The 24075-nt window shown below is 45.2% G+C and overlaps 4 protein-coding genes across 5 annotated transcripts in view; 1 reads left to right on the plus strand and 3 right to left on the minus strand.

Moving 5' to 3' along the window:
• Window positions 1–686: 686 nt before the first annotated feature.
• On the minus strand, window positions 687–7321 carry ephx1 (epoxide hydrolase 1, microsomal (xenobiotic)). 2 transcript variants are annotated; one of them, XM_037449337.2, is made up of 9 exons: window positions 7207–7321; window positions 6229–6422; window positions 5967–6147; window positions 5666–5884; window positions 5425–5554; window positions 5046–5260; window positions 4348–4456; window positions 4019–4141; window positions 687–1268 (listed from the first exon to the last, which is right to left on the minus strand). In XM_037449337.2, the coding sequence occupies exons 2-9, from the start codon at window positions 6409–6411 to the stop codon at window positions 1064–1066; spliced, it is 1365 nt and encodes a 454-aa protein (XP_037305234.1). In that variant the 5' UTR covers window positions 6412–6422; window positions 7207–7321; the 3' UTR covers window positions 687–1063. The 2 variants fall into 2 exon arrangements, with proteins under 2 accessions (XP_037305234.1, XP_037305233.1); XM_037449336.2 differs by having other exon boundaries at window positions 7130–7241.
• Window positions 7322–14315: 6994 nt separating this feature from the next.
• On the minus strand, window positions 14316–15819 carry srp9 (signal recognition particle 9). Its single transcript, XM_037449364.2, has 3 exons — window positions 15619–15819; window positions 15439–15507; window positions 14316–15065 (listed from the first exon to the last, which is right to left on the minus strand). The coding sequence occupies exons 1-3, from the start codon at window positions 15688–15690 to the stop codon at window positions 14946–14948; spliced, it is 261 nt and encodes an 86-aa protein (XP_037305261.1). The 5' UTR covers window positions 15691–15819; the 3' UTR covers window positions 14316–14945.
• Window positions 15820–15972: 153 nt separating this feature from the next.
• Window positions 15973–18766, minus strand: LOC134107832 (uncharacterized). The gene is made up of 2 exons (XM_062559715.1): window positions 17144–18766; window positions 15973–17027 (listed from the first exon to the last, which is right to left on the minus strand). Exons 1-2 carry the CDS (start codon window positions 17340–17342, stop codon window positions 16603–16605), a joined length of 624 nt encoding a protein of 207 aa, XP_062415699.1. The 5' UTR covers window positions 17343–18766; the 3' UTR covers window positions 15973–16602.
• Window positions 18767–20917: 2151 nt separating this feature from the next.
• The window catches only part of enah (ENAH actin regulator), a 54361-nt gene continuing 51203 nt past the window's right edge, over window positions 20918–24075 (plus strand). Inside the window, exon 1 of the mRNA XM_062559446.1 lies at window positions 20918–21806. Coding sequence (XP_062415430.1) covers window positions 21802–21806 — 5 coding nt within the window. The 5' untranslated portion in view covers window positions 20918–21801. The remainder of the gene's footprint in view (window positions 21807–24075) is intronic.

Genomic DNA, 24075 nt, shown 5'->3' on the forward strand with positions numbered 1-24075 from the left:
ATATCCTTAAGTGTACTGTAGGCTGCTTTCTAGAAGCTTTAAACCCTTTCTCTGGGTTCCTTGAGTCTCGTTTTTGTGGCAGTGTGGCAGCAGTGGCTGCTGGTCCATTCAGGGCAATGAGGCGTAGCCCCACCATGAGCGAGATAAAAGAAGAAAAAATCCATTGAGCTTTGGCCCTCGGGTGCTCCGGTACCAAGTAGACCTTCAAAAACGAGGCAGTGACGTGCTACATGCTACATGTGGATGTGAGCTAAACTACGTAGGCGATTTGTTGGAGGTATTTCAGGAATAAACTGTACTTGTACAGTGCTTTTCTAGTCGTTCAACCACTCAATGTGCTTTAACACTTTAACACTTAACGCAGCACACTGAGTGGCACCTGCCCATCAGTAATAACATCCACACACTGCAGCTACAGGAGCAATGATGGGTTATGAGGGACAAATGGACAGCGAAAGTGGAGCATTTAATCCATGATGGACGGACTGGTTTCTGTTCATACTTCCCACTGCAGCACTAAACCAGTGTGTCATGTGCTACGAACCCGTTGAAACATCATCATGAGGCACGATGAGTTCCACGTGAGGAGAATGGCCTGATGCCTTCAGGCACATGTTTAAAGTCCTGGAAAAACTAGATCTTAATTCTCCCACTTACCAAACAAGTGGGAGAGTGATATATATATATATATTCAACTGTTCACTTGTTAAACCGGGTTAACTTATCTTCCCATTATTTAATTTTTTCTGAATTAAACATGCAGACCAGAATTTGAAATGCAGTCCTACTTTTATTTAGTTAATTGAGAGAACATTTATATTTGCAGTCACACATATGTTGAGTTTTTTGTTATTTGACAATATTATTGTCAGAGAGTTTTTTAAATGTTATTGAATTTCTGTGATTTGTTAGTCGTGTATTGATTAAATGCTTCTAGAAATGTTCTGTAACTGGACCTCTTCACATTTTAGTGGAAGACCCCTCCACTAGATGAAAGTAATAAGCAATTCAGCTTGTCAACCATCAGCGAGCTGAATTCTTAATCTGACGCATCTACTTCGGACTATTTCTTCTTCTCCACCCTCTTCGTGAAGTTCTGGATGTCCTCAGCCATCAGCTGGGGCTCCTCCATGGCAGCAAAATGGCCACCGCGGGCCATGGGCGAGTACGTCATGAGTTTGCGGTACTTGTGCTCGACCCAGGGTTTGGGGGTGTGCATCAGCTCGTTGGGGAAGCAGGCGTAGCCAGTGGGGACATAGACAGGCATCCTGTAAGGAGACGCTGAAGCGTTAGCATTGAACAAGGGATACTCTGGCTTTAGAGAGCAGATTTAACCTCCAACGTTCCTGTGTTTCAGAGGCTGTAGCACTTCGAAACTAGAGGGAAGATGCTGCCTTGTCGGGAAGGAGATGACCATAAGAATATATATCATTGTAAAATAAAAAAAACATACAACAAAGAAAGATTTAGAAAATTAATATAAAATAGATCAAACGTAAAACACAGGCGTGACGTGTTTTTGTCCCCCTGCAGCACTGTGCGCTGTGAGCAGAGATGCTCACAAGTCTCTGAGCTAGAGGTGAAGTCAAGTCTCAAGTCTCTTGTGGTTATAATAAGTGTTGCGACACGTACAGCGACACATCCAGGCTGCTTAGAACACTGCATAGCTATATATAAGGAATTCAAAGCATGTAATATGTTATAATGACTGCTTTATCTATTAGCCTAATAGATAAAGCAGTCATTATAACACTAAAGCAGTCATAATAATACTGTATGCTAATAGTATTAGCATACATTATCAGGGCAGTATCCTGAAACCTTGCTTGTCAGTCAAAGACAGAGGTAGGTTGCATGAAATGATGAGGTCCTGTATTGTGGATTCAGTAATGGCCTTCTGTCTGGAATGCCACTGGCTGTATAGCTGTACACCTCTCGTCTGGCTTAAGAATGAATCAATGCTGTTCTGTCCCTCTGCACGGGCCCCTTTCTTTGCTTGGCTGAACTCATTAAACCTGCAGATGTCGAGGAATATTTGTTTTTCACTTGCAGACTGAAAAATCCGTTCCCGTAACGTTGGGTCGTAGCTAAAGTAAGAAGCAAGCTAACGGAGCTAATTCGGGAATTAATTATCTTTGGCCCGCATGATCAAATCTATTTACTATTAGAGCTGGCCCGCTGGTGTATCGCACGCATCACCATAATACTACAAATCCCACAATGCACTGTGTGTCGTCGCGCATTCGCGGGCCTCACAGTCTGCATTACATACCGCTTGTGTCCAATTTCCTTGTGTACCTTATCATCATCTCTTTTACCATAAAAAAACCATACCAACAACTTTTTTTGTGGTTTTTCCCATAAATGAAAATACGAAGCATAGCCGCTAAACCGGAAGTACATAGATTTTCACAGTAAGAATCGACGCAACCGTCTGTAATGAGCACGGTTACCAGGGTAACAAGAGGAGAAGAGTTCATTAACGGATATAAATAAATAATCCTGGTCCGACGGGATGTGTTAGCACCAGTAGTTGACTACACTCGCTGCACTTGTCCACGTATTGTTTTGCTTCAGTGAGCAGAGACAGTTTAAGGAGATCGCAGAGTAAACGGTCCGCCACTGGAGTGCATACGTCCCGACCTCAGCGAACCGTCGGCCGCCAGCGCCGACCAGCCAGCGCCAACCCCCCACGTCAGCGCCACCCCCCCCTTCAGCGACTCACCACTCAACCCAAAGCTCACGACGAATGGCACAGCAGCAGCCGGTGCATTCGGCATCTTTCTTGTGTGTGGCCGCGCGTGCGCAGCCAGCAATATATGTCAATGTACGTGTTACGTAGGCAGGTAACGGAGGGAGCGGTATAGCGAGCGCATCAGATGTTTCCTAAAATTAAACATTGTTCACGAGTCCCAAAGCTCGAGTCCGAGTCGAGTCCGAAGTCTTTCGAGGACGAGTCTCAAGTCAAGTCTGAAGTTACTGTGTTTGCGACTTAAGTCGCACTCGAGTCCCCATCTCTGGCTGTGAGCTGGGTGGGGTGTGATGGAGGAAGAAGCTGTTGGTGCACCAGTGTTCAGGTTGTTGATGTCCGGGTCCCTGTCCTCACATCTGTGGTCTGTTTGAGAGGATGTCCAAAACCAGAGAAACAGAAAGACCAACGCGTTGGAGTGTATGCACCAGTTTAGGATGGTAGTGAAGGCCGGGTATCCTGACGTAGGCGTTAGGGGGCTCCAGGTGAGACGGGGCTGTGTGATGTGCAAACTGATGTTCTGTCCAGGTCAACTGGGAGGACGCGCTTTAGTAACATCCTCTCGTAGCACTTGTGATGACTGGGTCAGGGCGGCTGGGCGGGAGTCATTGAAGCGGGTGTGTGCCGTGTTTTTGGGGACGGGGACAATGGTGGTGGCTTTAAGGCCCGTGGGGACTCAAACTGTCTCTCAATAGGTCGTTCATAGCTGCGCCTAGCCTAGTCATTTGAAGGGGAACAACCTTAAACAGGCCAAACCACCTTCAGTGAGCTGCAGGTTGCCCTTCACTTTTACCATCTGAGGCTGAACCAGTGACGAGGGACAGCTAACCATGCGTGATGGATTTAACCTGTTAGTACATAGGGGATGCGCCGTACTAATCAAACTGGTATCAGATACCCAAAGCCTGGGGACTGATCCGTGCAGCCCTAATAATTAGCTAAGTGGTTTTGACCTCCAACATCAAATCTGCATCGATCCGTCCGGCCACATTTGAAGAAATCTTCTGGAGGCGTTTGTGAGCTATCGTTGACGAGAATGAACGGGTATTATGTATTTTAGCACATACACATAAGTGTATATGTGTGTCGGGACGTAGGAAAAGATTTTTAGAAAGGGAAATTGGGGACATTTGTTGATCAAATTGTGAATATTTAGATTTGAAAGTAACAATGTTCCACAAAAGAATGGACCCTCTCTTTAATGACATCACACAGCTGCCACATCCACTTCTTCAAGCAACGCAACACTGGTTTGGGGAGGTCACTCACTTAGAATGAGGCTGGTTGAGGCCTTGGCCAAAGTTTTCCTTGTAGAACCTCATGGAGGAGACAATGCAGCCCGACGTCCAGTAGATCATCACATTGGTCAGCAGGTCATCCAGAGAGAACTTCCTACAGGACAGCAGACACACAGGCTTTAATGCAGGAATCTCCATTCCTCCATAATGTTCTGGATGGATTCTACAGTTGAGCCTTGAGGCTGATGCTCATATATATTTCACTTCAGAACTTAGTGCACGGTTTGATACAGCATCTTCGTACTAGAGGTGATTAAAACAGATATGATAATAGTGAATGTTCTTTAGCTTTCTAGTGACCTGGTGAGTCCTCCGTCCTCCAGCTTCCTGAAGTCGTGGCTTGTCCACGTCGAGAACTTCTCCAAGATGTAGGCAGCAAGACCCACCGGGGAGTCATTGAGTCCTCGACCTGCAGGGGAATCAGTCACAGCTGTTGTGGGACTCCGTTACCAGCAAATGTGGCGGGGGGGCGGAGTAGCAAATGTCCTAACCCCCCCCCCCCCCCCCCGAAAATGTATGGAAATGACATTGTTCTTCCCTCGCACGGCAGTTCTCCACATCCGAATAAGTGTGTGTGTGTGTGTGCACGCAGCAACATCAGCGGCAGTTGTTGTGGGTCATGTGACTCTTTCCTCCACGTCGTCTCGGCTCTTTTATTTTTGCTCCGCGCGCATCTCTGCATCTCATTGAGTGACGTAATAATAGCACGACACAACGAATCGATGATGAAATTCGTTGCCAACACTTTTAATAATAATTGATTTCATTGATTGGTTGTTGCAGCCCTACTGTGGTCACTAATCCTGTGATGAGACCAGAGCAGGACAGCTGGCCCAGGCCTACTGCCTTCCTGATCTTGAGTCTGTGGAAGAGCCCCCTCGACATCCCATAACACCAGGAGGAATTGAGCATTAAGCGCTGTGATGCCAAACAAACCAATAGCACTTGAGATTGTACTAATCCCCCCAGCCCAGAGGGTCACGTTGCTGGGTCCGTACCCACGGTGTCAGGCTTGGTGGCCTGGATGTGCATGTAGCCCGTCTCTTTGATGGGCTCCACCACCAGTTTGTCCATGCGGGGATAGAGACGCTGGACGTCCAGGGCAGTGAAGCCGAACATCTTAGGGAAGCGTTGGCCGAGCAGGATGGAGAACACCATGGACAGACTAGGTTTGGAGTTGGGGGCAAAGTTCACATGCAAACCTTTGACTGTCCTGGGGTAAACAAAATGAAAAGACCAGTGAGACATCATTCAGAGAAAATGCAACAACTTTTAACCAGCTATGGAAGTCTCAATGCCTCCGGGCCACTGGGTTGGATTCTGTAATCATGTAGGTTCACCGCTAGTAACCATTGGGAATGCTTGTGTGCGTCTCACCCAGGCTCCAGCTGAGCCATGTTGGTGGTGACCAGCCAGCCCCAGTCTCCTCCATGAGCATAGAACTTCTGGAAGCCCAGGCGCTTCATCAGTTTATGAAAGACGCGTGCCGCACAAACCGAATCAAAACCTGTTTGTGTGTGTGCGCACACACACACACACACACACACACACACACAATACAGTAAAAACGCTTCCACATAAACTACTGTACTACATCACTCTTAAGGAGAGGTCTCACCTTTCTTATGTGGTGCTTCTGAAAAACCGTACCCTGGTATGGAGGGACACACCACCTCGAACACGAGATCCTGTGGGTCCGCCGGTTCCGTGAGCAGAGGGATCAATCCATAGAACTCATAGAAGGAGCCGGGCCAGCCGTGGACCATTATCAGGGGAATGGCGGTGGACCCCTCTGGAACGATCCTGGGCTTCACGTGCAGGTAATGGACATCAATGCCTGGATGGCATGTCCATGGGGGACAGACGGTTAGAGGTGCCACACCCACCTCTTAGTGAACGGTTCCGCAGTGCGCCCTCACCTTCGATGTTGGTTTTGAAGTGGGAGTACCGGTTGAGCTTGTCCACTTGCCTTCTCCAGTCAAAGTCATTTCGCCAGTAGGACACCACCTCCTGCAGGTACTGGGAGTTGAAGCCATAGTGAAACTGGCTGTCTTCTAGGGAGGGGGTGGGGCGAGTTTGGTCTATCCTCCTGTTCAAGTCCTGACAAAGAGGGACACAAGGACGTGAAATGGCGCTTCGCAGAGGCTGACCTTTGCCTGACAAACAAACAGGGGGGCTGACCTCGAGTTCCTCGTCGCTGGTGGTGACTTTGAAGGGGCGAATGCTGATGTCCCCCACGTCATCAGGGGGCGCGCCGGCCCCCCACCAGCCATCCTCAGTCTTCAGAACCTGGGTTCGGCTTTTCTGAACCAGGAAGAAGATCAGCCCTCCTATCACCAGGGCCACCAGCACTTCTGTGAACATGGTGCTCAGGACTGGGAGGGAGGACGAGGGTGTAGAACAGATGACACAAGGAAAGCTTTATGAGGTCAAGACTTGTCGTAACCAAGAGGCATCAAATCGAAGCACAAATGGCTTTTTTTATTTTTATATTATCCTTGTATCACAGTGACCAGTTTTGGCCAACATTAAAAATGAGTTAACTAAAAAACAATTCAAAAATCGGCCATTTGTAAAGCGATGTTACAAAATGCATGTCGTTGTTAAACTAAATAGAGATTTAATGAACAATCCAACAGAAGCAGCCATTACTGAAAGCTTGTGTTTCAAGTCCATGGCGCAACAGTTTCATTCCAGGGGAGAGGGGGGGGTCACAGAGGAGGGTCACAGGGCGAGACAAAAACCTCCCTGTTACTGCGACCAGCTGACCGCCCCCCCAGCACGACAGAGCGTTGCCCTCCCCCCGTTCAGTAGAGCGTGTGCACGGGCCTGGTCTCTGTGCACACGCTAGTGTGACGTCACTCCCGTGTAGCCCGGGGACAGCTTCACACCGTTAACCCGCAGCCCTCCGCCCGATGTATGCTGGGTAGAGCGCAGAAGGCTCTCAGCCGAACACATCGGTCGCTGGTGCTGAAACGAGGCTGCACGAGCTAGTTTCGCTATTGTTAACGTAACCTTAATAAAGTTAAGTTGAATGACGTTAACTAGCGACTACGAACGTAAACTCCACCGGGATACAAACCCTAAGGCACTTCTTCAGATGCGAGTCACTGGCAAACCGGAGCCTGAAGAGCGGAACCGTCCACACAACGAACTGACCTGTGCTCGTGCATGCGCGCCCCAGGGTGGAATATGAGGCGCCGCCCCTCCCCCTGCGCGGTCCCTCCTCCCGCTTCACCGGCAAACGAGCTTCTTCTTCTTCTTCTTCTTCTTCTTTAGGGTTTATCGGCAGCTTGCATCCTTTTATGTTGCACTACCGCCATCTTCCGGATTTATTTCTCTGCTACATCATATCCTTATTTCATATTCTTTTCACCAGACCTGTTCTTACTAAAAAATTTAAAATAGTTTCTCTACATTGTTCATTCTCCCCACTCTCTAGTACTTCCTTCACTCCTGTCCCTTTTACTCCAGCCTTTCCTAACTCTTCCATCATCTTTTTCCTATGTACTTCATACTGTTTACAATTCATTAACACATGCTCTATTGTTTCTGCAACCGGACAAATAACACAAAAACCCGTTGGGTGCTTCCTTATAATATGAAGTGTGCTGTTCAAATTACTGTGCCCTATCCTTAACCTGCTCATAACAATTTCTTCTCTTCTATTTCCTCCCCTTTTCTTCACAACCCCAATTTTATTTTGAATAGTGTACAAATGTCTTCCTTTATTTTCCCTATCCCACTGCTGTTGCCAATTTCTAATGGTTTCTTTCCATATTACACTCTTTCCCTCAGATTTTGACAGCTTAATATTTGCCTCAATAAACTCTTTTTTAACAGCTTGTTTGGCTAACTTGTCGACTCTCTCATTTCCCACAACGCCAATATGAGCAGGAATCCAAGCCATTTGAATTTCGTAACTTTTTCCTTTTATTCTAGTATATATTGTCAATATAGCATACAATAAATCCTGATGGCTCTTAGACACCCCAGTCATGAGACTGTATAAAGCTGACATTGAATCACTGCCAATTAAAGCTTTTTTTATTTTGTTTTCCTCAATCCATTCTAGTGCCATCAATATAGCATATAACTCAACTGCATACACACTCAGGTCATTTGTGGTTCGTCTACTTATCTCATCTCTTTGATTCAAAATGTAAACTGCAGATCCGGTCTTTCCCGTTCCTGGATCCTTTGATCCATCTGTATAGATCTGAACATATTCTTTATATTTAACCTCTAAATGTCTATAACATTCCGCTACCAAATCAATATTCTTCCTTTCTTTTTTTGCCCAATTTAATTTAAAATCAACCGTCATTGTTTCTAACTTCCATACCGGAGTGTCAGGCCATATTACAGTTGAGCAGAATTCCTTTTCAAATACTCCCAATTCTCTAGCTGCTTGATCCCCTATCCACCCAAAACTGAGCTTTTGTACTCTCTCCCTTTCCCAATTATCTTGTAATATTCTTTTAGTTGGATGACTATCTCCATGTCCTTTTAGATTAACCCAATAATTTACCATCAATTGTTTTCGTCTCATGCTCAATGGCATTTCTCCCGCTTCCACCTGTAGAGCACACACTGGCGACGTCTTAACTGCTCCTAAACATAATCTCAATGCTTTTGCCTGTATTACATCAAGCCTCCTAAGTAAAGTTTTGGTCGCTGATCCATACACCATACTTCCATAATCCATTCTTGGTCTTATTAACCTCACATATATGTATTTCAATGAGTTATAATCTGCTCCCCATTCTGTTCCTGTTAAACATCTCATTATATTTATTACTTTCTTACACTTATCTTCTATATTTTTAATATGCTCTTTCCATGTTAACCTTGTGTCAAATTGTACTCCTAAAAAACGGAATGTTTTACCTCTCTCTAAATTACTTCCATATAGTTTAACATTTATATTTTCCTTGATTTTCTTCCTTGTAAAAAACATCACTTTAGTTTTCTCTATAGAAAATTTAACACCCCACTTTGTTCCCCACTTTTCAACCTGTTGGACCCCTTCTTGTATCTTTTTAACTATATGTTCGATATTTCTTCCTTTTTTCCATATTGCCCCGTCATCCGCGAATAGCGATCTTCCCATATCCATTGGTATGTCTACATATATATCATTAATCATTATTGAAAACAATGTGGGACTTACAACACTCCCCTGAGGTGTTCCGTTCTCTACACCCTGCTCCCTTGACAAGTCTTCCCCTACTTTAACCTGGATTGTTCTTCCTTCCAGGAAATCCTTAATCCAGTTCAGAAGATTTCCTCTAATTCCCATATTATATAATTTAATCATTAATCCCTCTCTCCATAACATATCATATGCTTTTTCTACGTCAAAAAATACTGCTACTGTTGTCTCTTTGTTTACTTGTGCTTTTCTTATGTTGTCTTCTAAACACAGTATTGCATCCATAGTATTTCTACCTTTTCTAAACCCACTTTGACATTCAGCCATCATACCCCTTTTTTCCATAATATACATTAGCCTCTCATTTATCATTCTTTCCATTAATTTACAACTATGCGAGGTCAGGGCAATAGGCCTATAGCTTGCTGGTTTACTAGCGTCCTTCCCAGGTTTCCTTATCGGAACTATAATTGCCTTCTTCCAGCTCTTTGGTAATTTACCTTTCTCCCACACTTTGTTATACAGCATCAACAATTTTTCTTTCCCCTTTTCACTTAAACATTTCAACATGCTATAGCAAATGTCATCTTTTCCTGGCGCCGTCTTCCCAGCTTTGGCCATTGCCCGATTTAGTTCTCCCATATTAAATAATACATTTAGCTCATCCTCTACTTTTCCCATCTCTGCAAGTGCCTCTACATTTTCAGATTTAGTTTTTTCTCTGCCTCTCTTCTCTTCCTCAGACATATTATGAGAGCTGTGCACCTCGGCAAATGTATTTGCTAACATCTCAGCTTTTTCTTTATTCGTCACTGCAATTTCATTTCCACTACTCAAAACTGGATAATTCCATTCTCTTCTTTCACCACCCATCTTCTTTATCATTGTCCACACCTCTCCAATCTGAGTTGTACTCCCAATTGTACTACAATACTTCCTCCAATGCGTTCTTTTTGCATGTCTAATTGTTTTCCTTACTATTGCCTGAGCATACTTATATTGAATCATATGCATAAAATTATGCGTTCTTTTCATTACTTTAAATGCTTTATTTCTATTTCTAACTGCTTCTTTACATTCCTCATTCCACCATGGTACTATTTTCCTCTTCACATTACCTTTACTTTTTGGAATTGTTTCCATTGCTGCCCTTATTATACCTTCTTTAATTTTACTTTCCAGTGTCTCTATATCATCATTATATTCAATCTGGTTCAGGTACCTGTCACTTTCCTGCTGGAATTTTTCCCAATTAGCCTTCTCAAAAACCCATCTTCCTCCTCTATTTCCTACACTTTGAGATACTGCCATATTAAGTTCACACAGTACTGGATAGTGATCACTACCTATTGTTCCTTCTTTATACACACTCCATTTACATATCGCTGCCATCCTACTAGATACCATTGTTAGATCCAGTGCAGATTCCTTCCCAGTCTTAACCTCTATCCTCGTTTTACTTCCATCATTTAAACACACTAAGTTTTTCTCATCCAATAGTTCTTCGATTACTTGTCCATTACTGTCCATTTTCTCACTACCCCACAATGTATTATGTGCATTGAAATCCCCACACCATACAATATTATTATTATCTTGTCCCTCTATTTCCTCTAATTTGATTAATTCTAACTTCCTACATGGATTGTAATAATTTATAATTACCATTTTTTCCCTTTCCCCCCACGTTTCTACTACTACATACTCTTGCTCCTTACCTATACCTAACACTCTATACGGCATCCCTTGCCTTATAAATGTTATACATCCCCCTCCACCACCATTTTCCCTATCTTGTCTAACTGATATGTATCCATATATTATAAACTCCAAATTTGGCTTTAACCAGGATTCCTGGACACACATTACATCTGGTTTTTCTTTTCTACTCCCAACAAATTGCTTAAACTCCTGCCCATTCGCGATCAAGCTTCTTGCATTCCACTGTAGGATTAACATTACTAAAATGATTAGCCCACCCATGCTGTCTCTTGACTCGACTGTACACTAAGTTCATCCCTCACTTCTTCCCACTTTAATCCTGCCATATCTAAATGGTGTATTGCTGCTTTAACAATAATCTGAATTCTTTCCGTTTTAGACTTAACTTCAGCCGTAGCATTTATCACCCCTGCTATGAATGTCACTATTTTCTTCTTCTCTTCCCATTTCTCCTTCTTTTCTTGATGATCTTCTCGTACTACCCTTTTTTCAGCTCCTTCGCTCTGATTATTCTTTTCCTTTTCCACTCTTTTAGCAGCTTCAGCATATGAGACGTTTCCCTGTGTTTTTATCTGTTGTACTTTAACTTCCTTCTTCATCACTTCACACCCCCAAAAGGCCACACTATGATCCCCTCCACAATTACAACACTTTGGTCTTACGTCTCCACACTTTCCATATTCATGATCCCCAGTGCATCTAGCACACCTTCTCTTTCCTTTACAGACATTAGCCATGTGCCCAAATTCTTGACAGTTATAGCATCTCAATGGTTTAGGCACATACTCCCTTATGGTGTATCTCAAAAATCCATAGTATACCTCTTTTGGTACCTCCTTTGTTTCAAAGTCAATCAACACAGACTCGGTTTCCGTTTTTTCAACCCCCCTTGTCATTCTTACTGCACTTTTTACTGATCTATTCTTCAATTTCAGATTCTCTACAAACTCTTTCATACTCACAGTAAGTGGGATTCCATATATCACTCCCTTACTTCCTCCACTTCTTTTCTCCCCCACTCTTACTACTTTTTCTATTTTTACTTTTCCTATACACTTCATCTTCTTTGCTTTTTCCATTTGCTCTTCATTATTACATCCTACAAGTAGATTTCCATCTCCCAGAATCCTTGCATACTTCACCTCTCCTACTTTTTCCCTTATTATCTTAGTTAGCTTAAGCGGGTCCATTTTTTTAACTCCTTCTCCCTCAAGTCGCACCACTACATTAAGCATTCCTGCTTTAGGGGCTTTCCTTTTATCTTCTTCGCTTTCCGTCCCATTAGAACTAGCACAATCTTTTTTCTTCTTTCTTTTACGACTAACCTCCTTTTCCCTACGCACTTTCCCTACCTCCTCCCAATCACTTTCCCTCCTCCCATCACTTCCATTTTCCTCCATTCCACTATACTCCATACTATCCTCCTCCTGTCTCCCCTGATGCAGCTCCATTTAAGTTTTTATTTATTTATTTTTAATTCAATCAAGAGGCTGCGGGTGTGAGATAGTACCGCTACCGGACCTATACAGGCCGTCGGCCGATACTATCCCACCCCACTTCCTACTCGATTTAACTCACCCACACCGTACACGTATACACTTTGTGTTCCAGCCAGCAAATAGCTGCTTCCTTCCTCTCGCTGTTTTTCCGCCTCAAACACAGCCCAAACCGTAAACTCGCCGCTTGCAACTTCTCGCTTCCGCGATGACGTACTTCCACCCTCCAGCCTCCGCGCGCGACCCAGTCTAACTGCGACCGCTCTGCTTCGTTCGCACAAAGATCCGCAAACGAGCTTCGTTGGCTTGTACGCGTTTAAAGTACAACGTGAGGTGTGATAAAGGTGACAGGGGGGCGGGGCCTTGACATGTCCACAGGGTTCGAAATGACTTTGGACTCTTGGGGGGTCCCCTAAAATGTAACTATAAAAAATACTGAAGACTACCTTGCTACCCTATATACTGCAGGCAAAATTATATTGACATATTTTGAAGGTGGGATAATGGTCTTGGGATGTTTTTCATGGTTTGGGCTAGTCCCAGTATTGTAGTGGTGTCTGGAGAAGTGGATTGGCTCTAATCAAACAGGTAACCCTCTAATTCTGGAGCAACAAAGTTACAGCACGTTATATAAATCCCTGACATGACAAAGTGGATAACAGGTCATTCTTTCCTTGAGCAAGGAAGTTAACTAACTTACCTAAATCCACCAGGTGTACTCATTATGGCAGCACCATGCACCTTCAAAGGGTTTGATGAAATACAACTGGCGTTTCTCATCCCTTATGTTAATGGAATTTGTAAAACAACTAGCCGCTGCATTGAATAATAATGATGTCTATAAAGACTGTTCCTGGCATCTAAATAAGACACCGAAATCAGAGTTGCTATTCGGTCCGGTAGATAACGGCCGTTAACACACCTGTACCGCCCAAGAGAACCTGTAAATATGCATAGTTTACTGCGTAGAGCAGTGAGCTTGTTGGCTTTAGGATGTTTTGACCCACGGGGTTCGAATCCCGATCCTTCCGATCTTTTCTTAAATATATTTTCTTGACTACATGTTTTCATCCGTGGTTGTGATGTAGTGCTCACTTATGCAATTGTGAACGCTGCAATGGATTTGTGATGCATTTTGTAGATTTCCAGCAATATGTTTGTGAATGTGCTGCTGTTAGCTGGCAGGTTGTTTGGCTTCATACACATACAGCAAGAAACTCTTCTAATCATTACGTTACACTGGGTATCTAAGTTAGTTAATGCATTTTGATATAGGAACACCAACTCCAAATATTTTTACTACAATAAGCAATTATTATGGAGATATAAACATAATCGAAGCACTTACAGCATTTTGATTAGGGATTTCACTCTTTGTGAGGCTTCGTTTTTGCCGCGTTTAACAATAACCTACGTGTCTGCGCCATGGACCACAACAACAATCTGTGATGCTAATAGCTGCCCTGATTGCTGCCCCCCCAAAAAATTATTATGAATATAAAACGTCACTAAAGCCCTTTTCACAATCATTTTTAATGTTTTAATGACAAAAAATATTTGTCGGGGACCCTCCAAAATCTAAAAATAAATTCTTATAGGGGGTCCCTAATGACTTATAGGAGGTCCGGGACTCGCCGTCTTAGGTATTGAGAAAAGGCCACCACCTTTTGTCCTTGTCTCAGCCCAATCTCAGATGCTGGCAGTCCAGTTGACCCCCCCACTGGTTTAGGATGGCCCTTTGCGTTGCGGACCCTTCATGCAGAGCGGAAGTGGGTAGTTTGGAATAGGGCCCCTTCTGGATTAAGAACTACAACACGAGCTGTTGAAGTCGGTTGTGGTCATTGAAATCTTTTAGATATGAGCTTGTAGAAAACACCATATGAACACAGGAGAGATACTGGGCTAAATAAACATTTATTAAACATGTGACATATGATTCTCAGACGACAAAATAGCATTTGGAGGTGTGTGTCTCCACTCTTGAGATATCAGGTCCTGCTTCATTCTTGTGGTGCATAAAACCGCTGAATTGAATCCAACATCGATGTAAATAGAGAAAAGACAAAAAACATTCATTGCCTGTCCTTGTCCTCTTTAAAGCTGAAAAAAAACAAGCTTCAGGAAAAAAACAATAACAACCAAGGTGCCGACGCTGCTTACATTGCACACAGCACAGGATTTGTTGCACCACTCTTCTTGCCAACTTAACATTTCCTAAATCAAACTTCCAACAGCCTACACCAACCACACCTAATACTAATACCATCTGGGATCCAATCACAAGAACTGAGAAGTAAAATGAAAGATGAGTGGATTGATTTTTTTTATAAAGAACGGATCATAAAACATCCTGAGAGAAAAAAATATATACAGTATGCATGACCAGCCCCCAAAAGGTGTATCAGTGTGGGCAGCCAGGTCCATGTCCCGGGACTCCACAGTGCACCGATGGTTCTGTGCTCTCAACCACCGGGTCCACAGGGCTCAGTCCGGGTGCTCCAGAAGGCCGGCGCCTGCCGAGCGTTTCAGTCTGTCTCCATGGAGCCGCTGTGTGTCTCCTTGGACACCATGAGTCTCATCAGCTTCCCGTGGAGCTTCTCGATCTTCTTCACGTCTTGAGCCTGGTCAGTCTTGTACTGTAAACACTGTGGGGACGGACAATAACCTACATGAGGGCAAGGTTTAGTTACCACTACATTACTCACATCACCATCACCATAGCTTGTCCATTTCATTACAGAGACCTTGTGCTCTTGTGTTTATATGAATGCAATTTGGTTTAGTGCTGGTTGCGCAAGGTTCTTAAAACTGTCGCCTCACAGCAACAAAGGTCCAGTCCATTAGTTGCTTTTATGTTTTAGCTGGTGATTGAGTCACTCGTCTTGCGTATTTGGAAGGACGCAGTAACACCCTTAACGATGTTGACAGCCGCTTACATCACTAGAAATAGGAGATACTGGGATCCTAGCTCCTGCACGCGACGTTGCTCACGTGACACACCGAACTCACGTCACTCACCACGGCATTGTCCGTTACTTTGATGCAGAGGTTTCCGTCGCAGTGTCTGTACTTGAGCACCACGCGCACCTGGAAACAAGAACAACAGAACGTCACGAGCGGCCGCTGCCACGAGCTCCGCAGCTAGCAATGTAATGTAAGCTAGCATGCGGTGCTTCCGACGGGGTAAAGACGTTTCACCTTCATGGGGTCCGTCAGGTACAGCTTCTCTGCTGCGCGGGCGAACTCCTCCCACGTCTGGAAATAAGGCATTCCGTCTAACGATGGCGACGCTACTATTCAACCAAAAAATCGGTCCCAATCGTCCCACCGGTCTCGCTAACAGAACACCACATCAGCACAAGAGTGGAGCCAGCCAATCCGAATGAAGGGACTGTTAAGCAGAAACGACTTCCGGGTTGCAGTTTCGAAACAAAAGCACGTCTAGCATTCAGTCTGAGGTTTATGGTATTATTGAGTATTTTCAAATAGCGATTCAAAAAAGAAAGCGGATTCAAATAGATGATATAGGATGCTATTTGGAGCCCATCTAACCAAGTTCAAAATGTAACATCATAGAGAACCAGTGACAAAAATGTTCCTATTCGTTAGCTCCATGTAAGTCTAACACTTGACATCCATGTTTTGATATTCTAATAAACCAATGTTGTCAGTTGGTTGTAGTTACCCTTCTTAAAGATGAATCACACACGCACTTCTTTAAGAGGCATTACTTGCTATAGCTACATAGCAAGTAATGCCTCTTACACCCATGGTCCTATCTGCCCCCACCTTTTGTTTTGACACGATCCTTGGTCGCAGGCCCGGAAATAGTTGTGTAGTGAATTGTGTGGGAAATTCGACTGGTCGCCCCCTAGTGGTTGCCCTTAAAACTGACGCCTTTCCCAAGTCCACAAGGCTCAGAATATGAACATTGATTCATTTCAGATCATAGTCATTATGATTTGGCTGAATTGCTACATTCTAGATCCATTCATTTCATTCATTCATTTATTTATATTTTCCAAGCGCATTTTTAGAACCCAAGAATGGGATGTGTGCTCAGTCATCATGGCAGAAGGGTTCAGATCATTCTTAAGTGGCAGAAGCACTGGATTAAAATAATATTAGAATACATTACATGCCATTTAGCTGACGCTTTTAGTGCTACGGTCTGCTAGTGTTTTAGTCAAAGTAGAGTCTAAAGAGGTGTGTCTTGAGTTTTCGACGGAAGATGTAGAGGCTCTCAGCAGTCCTGATCTCATCAGAGAGCTCATTCCACCATCTGGGAGCCAGGACAGCAAAGAGTCGCGATCTCGCCGAGTGCTTTTCTCTCAGTGAGGGAGGAACAAGCAGCTTGGCAGATACAGATCGGAGTGTGCGGGTTGGGATGTAGGGTTTTACCATGTCCTGGATGTAAACTGGTCCCGATCCATTCACAGCATGGTACGTCAGTACCAATGTTTTGAACTGGATGCGGGCAGCCACTGGTAACCAATGAAAAGAGCGGACAAGTGATGTGGTGTGGGAGTATTTCGGAAGGTTGAAGACCAGTCGAGCTGCTGCATTCTGGATAAGCTGCAGTGGTCGAATGGCAGTAGCAGGGAGACCTGCCAGGAGAGAGTTACAGTAGTCAAGGCGGGAGATGACAAGAGAGAGAGAATCAGTGCCGCCTTCTGAGTGAGAAGGGGTCGTATTCTCCTGATGTTGTAGAGCGTGTATCTACCGGATCGTGTTGTTGCTGTGATGTTGGCAGTCAGGGAGAATTGGGAGTTGAGTGTCACGCCAAGGTTCCTGGCATTCTGAGTGGGCGTTAACACTGAGTCACCGAAGTTAACAGTCAGGTCCTGAGTGGGAGAGTTTTTTCCAGGGAAGAAAAGTAGTTCGGTCTTGTCGGGGTTGATCTTCAGGTGATGAGTGGACATCCACTGGCAGATGTCAGTCAGACATGCAGAGATCCGTGCCGCGTCCGAGTCGGGGAAGGAGAGATTTAGTTGGGTGTCGTCGGCATAGATGTGATAGGAAAAAACATGCGAGCGAATGACGGAGCCAAGAGAGTTGGTGTAGATTGAGAAGAGGAGGGGACCGAAGACGGAGCCCTGAGGAACTCCAGTAGTAAGAGGACAAGGTTCCGACACCGATCCTCTCCAAGTTACCCGGTAGGTGCGACCATCAAGGTAGGATGAGAGAAGAGAGCGCGCAGGAGTGGGTTAACTCTTGCCTCCTTCAGAGTGTGGGAAACAGCCAGATAACAGAGCATTGTTAATGAGACAGGTGAGGAAAGGTAGAGGATCGGGGGCAATCGACTGTAGAATGTGGGATGGAATGGGGTCGAGGGGGCAGGTGGTGGGACTGGTAGCTAAGGTAAGAACTTTGTTAGGAGACAGGGGTGTAAAACAGGGAAGTGAGGGCGATAGAGGTGAAGTCTGTGGGATATAGTTGGAAGGAGGTGGGTTGGGGAAGGAGGAGCGTATGTCAGCTATTTTTTTGGTAAAGTAGGTGACAAAGTCTCCTGGAAGAAGGGTGGAGGGGGGAGGAGGACTGGGGGGTTCGAGGAGGTTAGTAAGATAGAAAATAGTTTTTTGGGGTTGGAAAAAAGGACTCAATTCTGGATTGGTAGAAAGCGCTTTTTGCAGCAGAAATGGAGGCAGAAAAATAGGAGAGAAGCGACTGAAACGCATGCAGGTCGTCAGGCTGTTTGTATTTACGCCATTTCCTTTCGGAAGCTCGCAGAGTGGCTCTCGTAGCACGCACCGGTTCAGACAACCACGGAGCTGGAGGGGATCTGTCAGCCCGTTGAGTCTTAAGCGGACACAGCGAGTCAAGAGAGGAGGACAGAGTTGTTAGGAGAGTCTCTGCGGCAACGTTTGGATGCAAGAGTGCAAAAGAGTCGGTTGAGGGCAGAGCCGATAGAATGGAGGAGGCCAGGGAGGGGGGAGAGAGTGAGCGAATGTTACGGCAGACGGGTATAGAGTCGATTGATGGGGTGGGGTCGTTAGTTGGGGAGAGCGGAAGAGATTATGAGACAAAGTAGTGATCAGAGACATGGAGTGGAGTTACAGTGAGGTTAGTTGTAGCGTAGTTCCTAGTGAAGATGTAGTCAAGGTGATTGCCAGCTTTGTGAGTAGGAGGGGAGGGATTGAGTGACAGTGCAAAGGAAGAAAGTAGGAGTATGAGGTCAGATGACTTCAGATGACGTCGGGATGTTGAAGTCTCCTAGGAGGATGAGTTGAGGGCCATTTTCAGGGAAGTTTGACAGGACGATGTTCAGTTCTTCCAGAAAATGACATAAAGAGCCTGGCGGACGGTAGAGGACAACAATGTTTAATTGAACCGGGTGAGTAACGGTCACAGCATGGAATTCAAAAGACAGTGGGGGGGGGGGGGGGGGGAGATATATATATATAAGATAATGAGTAAACCTGTCCCGCCACCCCTGCCGGTGGGTCTGGGTGTGTGGCTGAAAGAGAAAGCAGAGGAGAGAGCAGCTGGGGTGGACGTGCTCTCCGGTGTGATCCATGTCTCAGTGAGGGCGAGGAAGTCAAGCGACTGCTGGATAGCAAAGCCGGAGATGAAGTCTGCCTTGCGAGTAGCTGACTGGCAGTTCCAGAGTCCTCCTGTGACAAGGTGTTGGACATGTGTGGAGCGGGTGGGGTAGGTAAGAGAGGAGAGATTAGGACAAAGAATTCATCTAGTCCGGGGGCGGTAGTATCTGCGGACAGAAATTCGAACAGGTACAGGGATAAAACACATAGTTACGAATGAGTATGTGAGGCGCCTCACTCAGCCGCCCCAAAGACTCCACGAAAGACTCCTTAGTTGTCTTTGTTCTGCTTGTCTTGACTCCAAGAAAGACTCCTTTGTTGTCTTTGTTCTGCTTGTCTTGACTCCAAGAAAGACTCCTTTGTTGTCTTTGTTCTGCTTGTCTTGACGAGCACTTTGACACCCTAATCAGTGGACAACAACAACAACAACTGGCAGTCAAGTTAGCTTAAAACAAGAAACGGTAACAGATAAAGCAGTAGCAGTCAAGTTTCACTTAAAAACAGCAGAAGCAACAAGTTTAGCAGACTAGCTTGGTTAAAGAAAATATACTCAATCCGATTTCAAGTCTCCTGGAAGTCTGAAGATCTGGTAGAAGAGATGCACACTGGTCTTGCTACATTGGCGTTTTAGTAGCATTGCTGCACACAGTGGCACTGTCTCAATATAAAAGTATTTTTAAACGCTGCTCTAGTGAAAAAAACATCCCCTCGCAGGATTAAAAAGTATCAATCTGTCCGTGTCCATCTATCCCCCTCTCGTTGTGTAATACCACAAGTTGAACACTAGATGGCGGACAAAGATGAGGTATTTTATATACATATTTGATATTGGATGTCCTCAGAAGACTTCTTTTTCCTTGTCTTCCTGATCTTTGAGATGATCCCAGTAAGAGCTGATGAAGAGTGGGCGTCGTCGAGATGACGGCTCGTTCATCATCATCTGAGTCAGAAGCAGCTCGTTCCCCCTGGCGCCACATGACTTCTGCATCTATTTCAGATGCCACCACCACAAACATGAAAACAAAGGAGGTTCTCCCACGTGACTCCAGATAGAATTTCAATGATGTCAACCAGACAAGATCGATTTATTTTCAACTTTTTGTAGGCAGTTAAAAGCTCAAAAGGAAACCTAGAGAGTGACGCCATTGTTTTGGTCAAATGTGGCCTCTGCTCTCATAGAGGAAGCATCGTGCCAAATGGCACTGGCGTTACATAAAGGCAGAAGAGCTCAAAATGTGCTTTGCCTCCACCTTTCAATTTCATTTTTAAGTTCATAATCCTCTTTTAAAAAACAGACCACTGGGAGCTTCCTTTGAACCTAATAATAGTCTGTGAATATCCACAGCGGCTTATTGGAGACTTAGTTATGTTATTCTTGTTTGTCTTAGGGTTTTTTTCTCTTTATGGTGTCACTGTTTTCCAAAGTCTACAAACGAGACACAGCCCGAGGCGCTAACACAGCTAGCCACAGCTAGCCACAGCTTCCCTTCAATTGGGACTCAATTACAGGCCAAAAATGACCTCTTTGCGACATTGGTAGGATGCCTTTGATGGCATTGCACTCATAGAAAACACAATCGGCAGGTGGAGGACAGCATCCGTCTGCTCAATAAGGAAACGGTGCTTTTAAACCGGTTTGAGTTATGCGGTTACACGTGTCACTGACCCACATTTTATCTAAAAGCTCCACCCAATCAGACGTAAAGGTAACACCAGCAGGTAACACAGCCACCTCTGTCAGGGCATCAGCTCCTGTCCGCTCTGTACAACCTTTTTTGAATAATAATTGAATAATTACTGTAACATTTATGTGATCTAAATGACATGGCATGTCCTAATTTCAAAATTGAAGTTGTGATAATAACTTAGTGTCATGCAGTGAACCAGCATGTTGGTCTATGCGGAGCCCTTTTAGCTGGGTACTTTGTCATGAACCGTTGCATTCACATCACAAAATCCAAAATCACAATGCTGACATGTTCTTCTAAACGCAGTTATAATGCACTTTAAGTTTTCTTAACGCTTGTCATAAATACACTGCACATGGGTTTATAGACCATATGCAATTTGGTAAAAATAATATCAATAGTAATACTGTTACTATTAACAATCATATTAACAATCAAAACAGATTTAACATTTGGTCCCACGCTCCACGCAGGCAGACAGCAAGAGAACCAACTCAGTTGTCAGGGGCAACGTCCCACAAGTTGCGTCAACTGCTGCGTTCGCGTACTGTGGGAAACGAAAACTAGCGGGCTCGAATACACGCCAACGTTTAGAGGAGTATTTCCCCTGAGGCGCCAGAACCCCCCCTCTGTTCAAATAGTGACCGCAAAATGTATCAAAGAAGCCCGCAGTTCTCCCCTCAACAAAGTGTACATGTGGCCTCCTTCTAACACGTGTGATGTAGATCAGTTAGTGGGAGCTTCAGAGAGGGAGCTTTCAGCGCGGCCCTGAACGCAGAGCGTGTTGCCTCCAGCAGGCAGCGGCAGCAGACCGGCACCCGAGCCGAGCCGAGTCGCGCCGCACCGCACCGAGAACGGCGATCCTCCGCCTCCTTCACAAGCCACTCGTCAGCAGCAGCGGGGCCGCTGTGGATCATGTAGGACTCGACTGGTTCTTTTTGATTTTCGATACTCATTCTTTGTTTTTGTACTTTTTCTTCTGTTTTTGTACCGGAGAGCCTGCAAACTGTGAAGCCCCCCCCCCGCACCCCGCCCCCCCCTTTCACCGGATCGCCCGCAGCATCGAGCCGAGCGGGGAACTTTTTTGGGGGGCAGAACAACTACGAGTCACCGGGGAACTTTGTGACCTCTCTGGCCCGGTGTCTTTCGTCATGAGGTAAGACGATGCCTTCCTTGAGGAGGCTCTTTACCACAATGTGCGCTGCCTTCGTGTCCGTGCGGGGGGGTCGGTGGGGATCGCTCCCGCATGGCGCACACCAGAGGGATCCATCAAGCATTTGTTCAATAAGAAAATAAGGCTGTGCTTTTCGTCTCACTGCAGCTCGTGCGCTTTTGTCAGCTGTGGGGGTGGTGTTTTTTGGGTGACCCTGGGTGGTGGGTGTCAGCCTCCTTAAGCATACTGTAGACCCGCGCTTAAATACTGTAACGCGGGGGGAGACCTCGTTGGAGCCTTTCAAGGACAACAGTCACCCAAAGCCCAGCGGGACAGTGATGACGTCTATTCCCTGTGGATTTTATTTTAGAGGGGCGGGGGGGGGGGGGGGGTCTAAATCTCCCATTAGTTCGTAACCCTGCTCTGTTCGTGTTACCACCTCGGTGTCAATGTTTATGTCCTCGTTTATCAGAGACCACCTGGTGAAAAACCTGGTGTCATTGTCCCCCCCCCCTGAATTTATTTTTTGTGCTCAATTCAGCTTGACATGTCCACCCCCCCATGCTTACTGGGGAGCAACTTATCTCCCCCCAGTCCAATCTCCCATCAAACTTGTTTATTGAGAAGGGAGTCATGCAGTGTGGACTGTGCGCCCCCCCCCCCCCCACCCTCATTGGATCCATGTGTTGGTAGTTTCATGTTGGGTCCCACAATGGAAACCACAACTTTTCATTCTCATGTTTTACATCCTGTCACAAAGTAAGTCCTCATGAGCTCTCTGCAACCAGCAGTCCTTGAATGGGAGACATGTGACCAGTGGAGAGATGGTGGTGTGTCTGCAGGGTGCAACAGGTGTGTTTGTGTGTGTGTGTGTGTGTGTGTGTGAGTGGCGGCCCCAGCTGCTCAGAGCTGACTCATGCAGGACACTTATGGCTGTGTGTTAGTGCTTCATGAGGTCAAGCTGCTCAGCCGATGCACAAACCTGTGAGGTCTGAAAAGTAAAGCCGAAACGTGCACGCTCCTCCTGACCAGCAGGGGGCGACTCCTTTGGTCCCATAGACGTCTATGAGAAAATGACTACTTCTCTCTATTGACCAGCAGGGGGCAACTCCTCTGGTCCCATAGACGTCTATGAGAAAATGACTACTTCTATACTTCTCTCTATTGACCACTCTATTGAAGTCTCTCTATTGATCACCTTTGCTTCCAAAAACCAAAGTGGACCCGCCCACGCGTCAGGGGGAGAGAGGCTTGTTGGAGAGAGACTTTCAGACGCTCCTCCACTGGGTAGGAGGGTGGACAGTGTTGGGAAAGTTCACTTTCTACATGAACTAGTTCAAAGTTCAGTTCACAAATTTTAAAATGAACTAGTTCAGTTCATAGTTCAAACTTAAATATTTGAACTAAGTTCACAGTTCCAACTAGTTCAGTTCTTTTTTTCCATATGTTGCTGCAAGCTATTATTATTCAAAATGATTGCCACAGCCCAGAACCACAGACAGCAATTATTGTATCAGTTTTAACACTGAAGCTATGCATCAGATTTAATCTTCATATCCAATTTTTCTTATCCAACCAGGGTTTACATTAGCATTGAGGGGATTGCTGCTTTAATGTTGCTGTCCATTCACTCCACACTAGCAGCAGCTGCAGCGTTCACCCCTACAGTACATCCTCAAACACATGCTGCTTGAATGGTCTTTTTAAAATAAGGAATAAAAACACGACAGTTATCATTAAGGTGCAAATGTATGCAAAGAAAGGTCAGATTCCTCCCATCCTCACCGACCTTGTCAGTAACTTCATAAAAGTAATTTAAATTATTATTCACCGCCTCTTTGCTACACGCAGCTGTTGCCTCCATGCATTCTTTTTTAATGACGCATGCGCGGTGCGACACTGTGTTGCCAGATGGGTGTTTTTTCCGCTACTTATTAAGGCGCGTTTATGGTGTGTTTTCTATAGAAATCTGGCACCCTATTGAACGATGTTAACCTAAAAGAACGCGCCGTTCACAGACACCAGAATGAACGAGTTCACAGTGACGTTCATCGGGCTTTAATACAGTACGTTCAGTTCACGTTCGCCCAAAATATGAACGAGTTCATGAACTATTGTTCAATGAACACGTTCAGGCACAACACTGAGGGTGGAAACGTCTAACTCCATGGCCCCCCCCGCATTCAAGCAGCAGTTAAACAACTGGATAAAACAATTAGGGGAGTAATTGCCCTTCACATCGGCTTTTTTTAAAGGTAGAACTAATTGAAAG

This window comes from Pungitius pungitius, chromosome 20, assembly GCF_949316345.1.
Source record: "Pungitius pungitius chromosome 20, fPunPun2.1, whole genome shotgun sequence".
Lineage (NCBI taxonomy): Eukaryota > Metazoa > Chordata > Actinopteri > Perciformes > Gasterosteidae > Pungitius > Pungitius pungitius.

Bases quoted from the DNA above. Each gene is read 5' to 3' on its own strand.
- srp9 (XM_037449364.2), bottom strand. From the start codon at position 15,690: ATGCCTTATTTCCAGACGTGGGAGGAGTTCGCCCGCGCAGCAGAGAAG. The intron at 15,508-15,618 runs GTGAAACGTCTT...TCTTGTTTCCAG, and splicing joins ACCTGACGGACCCCATGAAG to GTGCGCGTGGTGCTCAAGTA. The intron at 15,066-15,438 runs GTGAGTGACGTG...CCGTCCCCACAG, and splicing joins AAGTAACGGACAATGCCGTG to TGTTTACAGTACAAGACTGA.
- ephx1 (XM_037449337.2), bottom strand. From the start codon at position 6,411: ATGTTCACAGAAGTGCTGGTGGCCCTGGTGATAGGAGGGCTGATCTTC. The intron at 5,555-5,665 runs GTGAGACCTCTC...ACACACAAACAG, and splicing joins AGAAGCACCACATAAGAAAG to GTTTTGATTCGGTTTGTGCG. The intron at 1,269-4,018 runs GTGAGTGACCTC...GTCTCCTTACAG, and splicing joins CTCAACCAGCCTCATTCTAA to GATGCCTGTCTATGTCCCCA.
- LOC134107832 (XM_062559715.1), bottom strand. From the start codon at position 17,342: ATGTCCACTCATCACCTGAAGATCAACCCCGACAAGACCGAACTACTT. The intron at 17,028-17,143 runs GTAGATACACGC...CTCTCCTGGCAG, and splicing joins CACAGCAACAACACGATCCG to GTCTCCCTGCTACTGCCATT.